This window comes from Dipodomys ordii, unplaced genomic scaffold (genome assembly GCF_000151885.1).
Source record: "Dipodomys ordii isolate 6190 unplaced genomic scaffold, Dord_2.0 Scaffold22, whole genome shotgun sequence".
NCBI classification, from domain to species: domain Eukaryota; kingdom Metazoa; phylum Chordata; class Mammalia; order Rodentia; family Heteromyidae; genus Dipodomys; species Dipodomys ordii.
In genome coordinates this window covers 791,434-801,405 of record NW_012267238.1, presented here as the reverse complement: position 1 = coordinate 801,405, position 9,972 = coordinate 791,434, and the positions used below count along the sequence as shown (strand labels likewise).

Genomic DNA, 9,972 nt, shown 5'->3' with positions numbered 1-9,972 from the left:
ATGTTGTCATCCCACCTGCACTCAACCCAGTCATTTATGGTGTCAGAACTAAGCAGATCAGGGAGAGGGTCGTTATGGTTTTTAGAAAGAAATGACAGAATTTGAAAATGAGAGAGTAAGAAGCTTGAAGATAAAAATAAATCTCAATTTTTACTCTCAACACAGCATTACAATCTCTGGGAACACATTGTAAGCTATATTCAGATTTTCCATTTATATTAGTAAGACAAAATGAGTAAAAATTTCTCCTGAAGAATTGAATGTAAGGTCAGTTCCAACCACACATCAAACTTTCAGCAATGACATAATGAATAAAATGAGACTCAGATAAATAGGTAATTGAAGTTGATAAAACTGGTAAGCATAATAATATATATTTATATGATATAAATTTACTAGTGTATGTAGCATATCTGTGTGCATATCTATGTATATTATATATATATATTGGACTATATACAATTTATATAACTTTGTGTTAAATCTCTGAATTCTTCTAGAAGCAATAAGAAGTAAGTACTGTTTATTTCCTATTCCTTTTTATTGAGGAGGAAACTGAGGCAGTGTATAGTTTAGAATGATATAGAAAAGACATGTTCCTGGTGAAATGTAAAGAGGAAATAGGACAAAGTTAAGTTCTTCTGTCTAAACAGATCACCATGCCCAGCACCTGCATAAACAGAGCACAAACTCATTCTAATTTTGCCCAATGTAACATGTACAGAATTTTAGAAACGTGTTTACAAAGACATGGACTTTATTGAGTTTGTGTACAGTGTGTTTCAGGACATCACCTAGCCAACATGAGGAGAAAAAGGGAATGAACAGTGTGAGTGAGGAAGAATAATCTTAATAACTGTATCAAACTAATTTCCATAGCTAATAAAGTATAAGAACAAGAAAAGGTGACAGTGTTAAGTAAAATAAAACAAAAATTACATAAATGCAAATATGCTCATAATTTTCTTCAGTATTTTCAGCAAAATATTTCATGACTGAGTAAATACATAAGTACATCACTAATATGGTTCGTCTTTAATTTAGTGTAATTGATTGCTTGCTATGTATTTTGATGAATATTGAAACAGATGCATTTAACATGAATTTTGCATATTAATATTAGCATCAGATTAGGATAAGTATTTTTTCAGGGAAGTACTAAGATTGGAATTACTTCCTCACATTAAGTGCTTTATCAATAAGTTTATACCGCCAGTAGTCAGGCACAATCCACTACTAAGCTACACTATCAGTTCTTTTGCTTTGAGAGATTTTTTCTAGATATGGTATCTTCTAAGTTTATCAGAGAAAATCTCCTGTGTCTCTACCTGCTAAGTAGATGTTTTATATTCTTGAGCCACATTTACAAGACTGGATTTCAATATGTGACTAGAAACTGTCTTCTTTCTCAGCTGATTAAATAAAAACGCACAACTTGAACACATTAAAACCCATGGAACAAATTATGTCATAATTATACATATAAATAACACACAATACATTTAGTAGCAATAAGAAAAACTGGCTATTAAACAAGGTAAAGGTAAGAATTTCACAATTCCATAAAAATTAGGTAAGAGTAAAATCACTATGAATCAAGAAAAAGTATTATTATTAATATAATGTTTAATTTGCTTGCTTTATTTTTTTAGAAAGTACATGAGTCCTTTGGGGTGTTCACTTTTTATAGTAAGTCAAGAATTTGAGCAACTAATATATAGACAACTGTTCTATAAGATAAAACTGAAATGAATTATTTAGCTTCAGAGAAATTTCCTTCATCTTTTGGCTATGGCATAATGTAGAAACAGACTAAAAAAGAGACAATCAAATGTTGAAAGTACATCAGAATTCATCATGATACTACATAACAGATAATTACACAAAGAAATGATGGTAACTATTAAGTCAGAAAACTGAAGGAGAGCTGGATATATTTGAAAAAAATTGTATTTCCCAAATAAAAGGAAACATGAGTCAAATATTTAGAGAAAGTTAATAAATGTAAAAGGCAGAGGTTGAGACAATCTTCCTAAGTATGGATGTGTACCTAAAATAAATTCTCAGAGATTTCATGAGGTAGCTGTGAATTAAAGCTCTAAGTGGCTTGACTCAATTCTCAGAGACTATCAGTCCCTGCACAGTTGATCCAGTTTGCCTTCTCAGAGGAGTTGTACATAACATGTTCCTCCTGAGATAAACTCAGTGATTTAGGCAGAAAGGCAAGCCTGATATTAAAAAAAACCGGATATGGTACTTGTGAAGGTCATATTTTATAGTTGTTTCTGTGTCTTACTCTCTCACACACACAAACTTAGACCATTGTGATAACCTAGTATAGTAGACACTGAAGAAACCACTTTTTTGAAAGTCAAATCCGGTAGTGCTGATAACAGATACAGGCCAGATGAATGTGGAAGGTGTTTATTACTTATAGGGGCACCTAATTATGCCTAGTGTACTGTGACCATCTCTATGGCTTTGCATAAATGGAAAGTAACTAGATTTGGGATGTATTGACAGATCAATGTGTAGTCAATTGTGACCTCTTGAAAATAGTTGGCACATCTTATTAGCTGGGTGGTCTTGGGTATGAACTTTGGACTTTGGACATGAACTTTAGACTATGGGCTTCAAAGCCAAGTTCCTCAAAATACTAAGCATAGAACTCCCCTATGACCCAGCAATCTCCTTCCAGGGAATTTACCCAAAATACCACAAACAAGGCCACTCTAAAGCTACCAGCACAACCACATTCACTGCAAAATTATTTATCATATCTAAGATATGGAATCAACCAAGATGCCCCTAAATAGATGAATAGATCAAAAAATTGCTATATACACAATGGAATTCTATGCTTCCATCAGAAAGAATGACATCTTCCCATTTGAAAGGAAATGGAGACTTGGAAAAATCATATTAAGTAAGCCAGACCCAAAGAAACATAGGCTCCATGTTTTTCTTCATTTATAGTAATTAGCATATGCCTAGGATAGTCCTAGCAGAGGTTCACAATAGTTCAATAGCTATGTACACATGACAATATAAAATGATGCTAATTGAAATGATCTCCACGGTGTGGAAACAAGAAGAAGTCTTGTGGTCATTTTGTTTTGACTTTCTTTTATTTTTGCTTTTAATGTACTATTTGCAGTTATTTCTTTTGTCTTTCATTTTTTTCTCTTCTGGCTTATTCTTTATGATCACTGTTTCTGATTTACGTACCCTTTGTCTTGTATATAAGCTTATCTGAGTTAGGAAAGGGAAAGAGAATCAGAGAAACAATAGAACAAAGGGTAAATCAATGCAACAGAGATACTCACTAGGCAATATGTTGGAAATGAACTTTACAACTTGGAGGAGGGGGGAGAGAAAGCAGGAGAAAACACTGGTTTGAACACCCAGAAATGAACCCACAGACCTATAGCCATCTAATCTTCGATAAGGGAGTAAAAAAATAGAATGGAAGAAAGACAGCCTCTTCAGTAAATGGTGCTGGCAAATTTGTTAATCACTTGTAGAAAACTAAAGCTAGATCCTTACATATCACCAGAATCAACTCCAAATGGATCAAAGACCTCAAAGTCAAGCAGACACCCTGAAAACATTACAGGATGGAATAGGAGAAACTCTAGGTCTCCTTAGCACAGGCCGAAATTTTCTTAATAAGGACCCAGAAACACAACAAATTTCATGGGATTGCTTGAAATTGCAGAGCTTCTGCATGGCAAAGGACATAGCTAGCAAGATCAATAGAAAGCCCACGGATTGGGAGAAAATCTTCACTAGCCATACAACAGACAAGGCTCTCATATCTAAAATATACCTGGAACTGAAAAATTTAAATCTCCCAAAAACAAATCTTCAAAGAAACAATTGCCTAGTAAATAAGTGGGCTAAAGAGTTAAAGAGAAACTTCTCTGAAGAGGAAAGAAGGATGGCCAATAGACACATGAAGAAATGCTCAACCTCTGTAGCCATAAAAGAAATGCAAATCAAAACAACATTGAGGGTTTTTTTTGCTATTGTTTCTAACGTATTTATAAGGTGATTTTTTTGTTGCTTTGAATGTTGCTTCCCCATTTTCACTGTATTTGATGTTGGTATACTTTGTGGAGGGGAAGGGAAAAAACAAATTGTTTAAATAGGGATACAGATGAGCCCATTGCAACAATGAGATGTACAAGATGCTATGTCAAAAAATAAACTTTACGACTTTGGCGTGGGGGTGGGGGGGAGGGTGGGGGGACAGGGAGGGTAGTCGTGGAGATGGGAGGGCAGGGATGGTAGGGGAAAAACAAAGGAGGAGGCAACAATGCACTCATTAACTTGCTCATGTAATTGTAACCTCTCTGTATGGTATTTTCACAATAAAAAACTCATTTAAAAATAAATTAATCAATTCATAAATACTTATCTGAAGAAATTTGTTAAATATTTAGGAGGCTGTATGATAAATTGTACCAAGCATGGATTTGAATCAAAACTTTTCATTCTGGTAGTTTCCAAATGTGTTAGTAAGAGGTTGTAATTCTCATTTAGCCTTGTCTGTCTTCTTCATAATTGTGGCAATAAGTCTAATTGCTATGGGAACTTATGGAAGTGAAATTATATATATTATATATATTCTAACAGAATTCTGCATTCTTGTTAAGATTTACAAATGATTCCAAATATTGATCTTGGCACAGTGTCTGATACAAAACAAATACTAAATTCCAAAAATCAGACACAGCTAAAAAGAATATTCATTTTTGGTGTTGTTGTTGTTTCTGTGGCTTGAACTCTAGACCTGGGTACTATCCCTGAGCCTCTTTGTGCTCAAGACTAGTGCTCTACCACTTGAGCCATAGTACCACCTCTGGGTTTTTCTGGTTAATTTATTGCAGATGATAAGAGTCTCGTGGACTTTCCTGCTTCAACTGGCTTGGAAGTATGATACTCAGGTCTCAGCCTCCTCAGTAGCTAGAATTACAGATGTGAGCCACTTGCACCTGGCTAAGAGCAATATTTAAATCCACTATTCTATTAAAATATCTATATTAAAATATCTATAAAATGCCTGTATCTGATAGATAGCTTATACATAAAAAGCTTATACATAAAAGAAAGACAGCTATTATTTTTAATTAAATACATTATATAGGAACCTTTCATTTAACACCTTATAATGCCATTTCAAAATTAGTAACTCTAGAACTTTATTCTTCAATGTTTATCCAAATGTTTAATTACAATGTTCTTATTGGTGGAATATATCTGTCAATTTAGACCCATTTTATTCCCCTATTGGTGGACATCCTAAAGATTGTAAGAGTGGGAAAAATCCAAAAGGAAAAACTGTAGACATTTTTAATGCTTTACCCTGAGAATAAATATTTTGGAGAAAAGCAGCAAAATTGTGGTAGACAGATCTTTATATGATAGTGAAACAAAAATTACTGACTATACATATATCCTACATTTTACTTTAAGCATCAAGACACTATCAACATATAATTATGTTCATAGGCATGAAAACCTCCTACTACACCTTTTCTATGAAAATACCACATAAGATGATTAAGTTCTGAATATGATATCATGCACTTAGACGATATCTATTTCTAATATTGTTAACAATCAAACTTATAATTTCTTTTATCCAAATTTCAACAAATGAATTGTAAAATATATTGATAAAAGCCATTTAGGCCAATCACATACATGATTACAATATAATTGCTGAATGGACACAGTCACTCTGTGGTCAATTCTGTCATTTCTGATGAAAGAGGTGTGAGCAGCTTCGTCCGATTGTTTGGAATTTTTACAGGGATTTTGTGCAAACTCAGCAGACAAGTGCAAGTCAGAATGGTTCTTGCTTCAGATCAAGATGAAAATATATGTTAACATTTTAGCCTTCATGTATTTGTATGTGGTATCAAACTTTGATAAAAATCTAATAATATTTTAGATATGAGTGAAAATAATATAGTTAATATGATTAGGTTGTTGAAAAGAAACACAAAGGACAAATTTATTTATTCGGGTGAGGCACATCATGATAGATTTGGTTAGTAGGAAAGTTAAAGCATGTTTTTATGTAACACACTAGGAAATCACTGATATTGGACAGAAAAAGCTGTACGCACCTGAAAGATGACATGTGTAGCTGTGATGGCCCAGAGAAGCATGGTTTCTCATAATAATACAGAGTTTCATCCTCATGCTTTTCTTCTCCGAGGAATTCCTGGTCTAGAAGATGTGCACGTATGGATTGGTTTTCCATTTTGTGTCGTGTACTTGACGGCTCTTCTGGGAAACATCACAATTTTATTTGTAATCCAGTCTGAACACAGTCTCCATCAGCCCATGTTCTACTTCCTGGCCATTCTATCCTCGATTGACCTGGGCCTGTCCACATCCACTGTCCCCAAAATGCTGGGCATCTTCTGGTTTGACCTGAGAGAAATCACATTTGAAGGCTGCCTCATCCAGATGTTCTTCATCCACCTGTGTACTGGCATGGAGTCAGCTGTGCTTTTGGCCATGGCTTATGATCGCTATGTGGCCATCTGTAACCCTCTTCGCTACACACTGGTGCTGACCAATAAGGTGGTGTCCGTCATAGCGCTGATCGTCCTTCTGCTGCCTTTCTTGTTTGCCATTCCTTTTGTTCTGCTCATCCTAAGACTGCCTTTCTGTGGCCATCAGGTCATCCCCCATACGTACTGTGAGCACATGGGCCTTGCTCGTCTGGCTTGTGCCAGCATCAAGGTGAACATTATCTATGGTCTATTTGCCATCTCTATCCTGGTGTTTGGTCTTTTAGCCATTGTCCTCTCCTATGTCCAGATTCTCCGTGCGGTCTTTCGCCTTCCTTCCAGTGATGCCCGACTCAAGTCCCTCAGTACCTGTGGCTCCCATGTCTGTGTCATGCTGGCCTTCTACACACCTGCATTTTTCTCCTTCATGACCCACCGTTTTGGCAGAAACGTTCCTCAATACATCCATATTCTTCTCGCCAACTTTTATGTTGTCATCCCACCTGCACTCAACCCAGTCATTTATGGTGTCAGAACTAAGCAGATCAGGGAGAGGGTCGTTATGGTTTTTAGAAAGAAATGACAGAATTTGAAAATGAGAGAGTAAGAAGCTTGAAGATAAAAATAAATCTCAATTTTTACTCTCAACACAGCATTACAATCTCTGGGAACACATTGTAAGCTATATTCAGATTTTCCATTTATATTAGTAAGACAAAATGAGTAAAAATTTCTCCTGAAGAATTGAATGTAAGGTCAGTTCCAACCACACATCAAACTTTCAGCAATGACATAATGAATAAAATGAGACTCAGATAAATAGGTAATTGAAGTTGATAAAACTGGTAAGCATAATAATATATATTTATATGATATAAATTTACTAGTGTATGTAGCATATCTGTGTGCATATCTATGTATATTATATATATATATTGGACTATATACAATTTATATAACTTTGTGTTAAATCTCTGAATTCTTCTAGAAGCAATAAGAAGTAAGTACTGTTTATTTCCTATTCCTTTTTATTGAGGAGGAAACTGAGGCAGTGTATAGTTTAGAATGATATAGAAAAGACATGTTCCTGGTGAAATGTAAAGAGGAAATAGGACAAAGTTAAGTTCTTCTGTCTAAACAGATCACCATGCCCAGCACCTGCATAAACAGAGCACAAACTCATTCTAATTTTGCCCAATGTAACATGTACAGAATTTTAGAAACGTGTTTACAAAGACATGGACTTTATTGAGTTTGTGTACAGTGTGTTTCAGGACATCACCTAGCCAACATGAGGAGAAAAAGGGAATGAACAGTGTGAGTGAGGAAGAATAATCTTAATAACTGTATCAAACTAATTTCCATAGCTAATAAAGTATAAGAACAAGAAAAGGTGACAGTGTTAAGTAAAATAAAACAAAAATTACATAAATGCAAATATGCTCATAATTTTCTTCAGTATTTTCAGCAAAATATTTCATGACTGAGTAAATACATAAGTACATCACTAATATGGTTCGTCTTTAATTTAGTGTAATTGATTGCTTGCTATGTATTTTGATGAATATTGAAACAGATGCATTTAACATGAATTTTGCATATTAATATTAGCATCAGATTAGGATAAGTATTTTTTCAGGGAAGTACTAAGATTGGAATTACTTCCTCACATTAAGTGCTTTATCAATAAGTTTATACCGCCAGTAGTCAGGCACAATCCACTACTAAGCTACACTATCAGTTCTTTTGCTTTGAGAGATTTTTTCTAGATATGGTATCTTCTAAGTTTATCAGAGAAAATCTCCTGTGTCTCTACCTGCTAAGTAGATGTTTTATATTCTTGAGCCACATTTACAAGACTGGATTTCAATATGTGACTAGAAACTGTCTTCTTTCTCAGCTGATTAAATAAAAACGCACAACTTGAACACATTAAAACCCATGGAACAAATTATGTCATAATTATACATATAAATAACACACAATACATTTAGTAGCAATAAGAAAAACTGGCTATTAAACAAGGTAAAGGTAAGAATTTCACAATTCCATAAAAATTAGGTAAGAGTAAAATCACTATGAATCAAGAAAAAGTATTATTATTAATATAATGTTTAATTTGCTTGCTTTATTTTTTTAGAAAGTACATGAGTCCTTTGGGGTGTTCACTTTTTATAGTAAGTCAAGAATTTGAGCAACTAATATATAGACAACTGTTCTATAAGATAAAACTGAAATGAATTATTTAGCTTCAGAGAAATTTCCTTCATCTTTTGGCTATGGCATAATGTAGAAACAGACTAAAAAAGAGACAATCAAATGTTGAAAGTACATCAGAATTCATCATGATACTACATAACAGATAATTACACAAAGAAATGATGGTAACTATTAAGTCAGAAAACTGAAGGAGAGCTGGATATATTTGAAAAAAATTGTATTTCCCAAATAAAAGGAAACATGAGTCAAATATTTAGAGAAAGTTAATAAATGTAAAAGGCAGAGGTTGAGACAATCTTCCTAAGTATGGATGTGTACCTAAAATAAATTCTCAGAGATTTCATGAGGTAGCTGTGAATTAAAGCTCTAAGTGGCTTGACTCAATTCTCAGAGACTATCAGTCCCTGCACAGTTGATCCAGTTTGCCTTCTCAGAGGAGTTGTACATAACATGTTCCTCCTGAGATAAACTCAGTGATTTAGGCAGAAAGGCAAGCCTGATATTAAAAAAAACCGGATATGGTACTTGTGAAGGTCATATTTTATAGTTGTTTCTGTGTCTTACTCTCTCACACACACAAACTTAGACCATTGTGATAACCTAGTATAGTAGACACTGAAGAAACCACTTTTTTGAAAGTCAAATCCGGTAGTGCTGATAACAGATACAGGCCAGATGAATGTGGAAGGTGTTTATTACTTATAGGGGCACCTAATTATGCCTAGTGTACTGTGACCATCTCTATGGCTTTGCATAAATGGAAAGTAACTAGATTTGGGATGTATTGACAGATCAATGTGTAGTCAATTGTGACCTCTTGAAAATAGTTGGCACATCTTATTAGCTGGGTGGTCTTGGGTATGAACTTTGGACTTTGGACATGAACTTTAGACTATGGGCTTCAAAGCCAAGTTCCTCAAAATACTAAGCATAGAACTCCCCTATGACCCAGCAATCTCCTTCCAGGGAATTTACCCAAAATACCACAAACAAGGCCACTCTAAAGCTACCAGCACAACCACATTCACTGCAAAATTATTTATCATATCTAAGATATGGAATCAACCAAGATGCCCCTAAATAGATGAATAGATCAAAAAATTGCTATATACACAATGGAATTCTATGCTTCCATCAGAAAGAATGACATCTTCCCATTTGAAAGGAAATGGAGACTTGGAAAAATCATATTAAGTAAGCCAGACCCAAAGAAACATAGGCT

The 9,972-nt window shown here is 34.4% G+C and overlaps 1 protein-coding gene across 1 annotated transcript; it reads left to right on the top strand.

Moving 5' to 3' along the window:
• The first annotated feature begins 6,162 nt into the window (after positions 1-6,162).
• LOC105983995 (olfactory receptor 52E1-like) lies at positions 6,163-7,113 on the top strand. The gene has a single exon (XM_013014037.1). The coding sequence runs from the start codon at positions 6,163-6,165 to the stop codon at positions 7,111-7,113; it is 951 nt and encodes a 316-aa protein (XP_012869491.1).
• The last annotated feature ends 2,859 nt before the right edge of the window (positions 7,114-9,972 follow it).

What these genes read in the sequence shown, in the direction of transcription:
- LOC105983995 (XM_013014037.1), top strand. Translation starts at nt 6,163, where the DNA reads ATGGCCCAGAGAAGCATGGTTTCTCATAATAATACAGAGTTTCATCCT.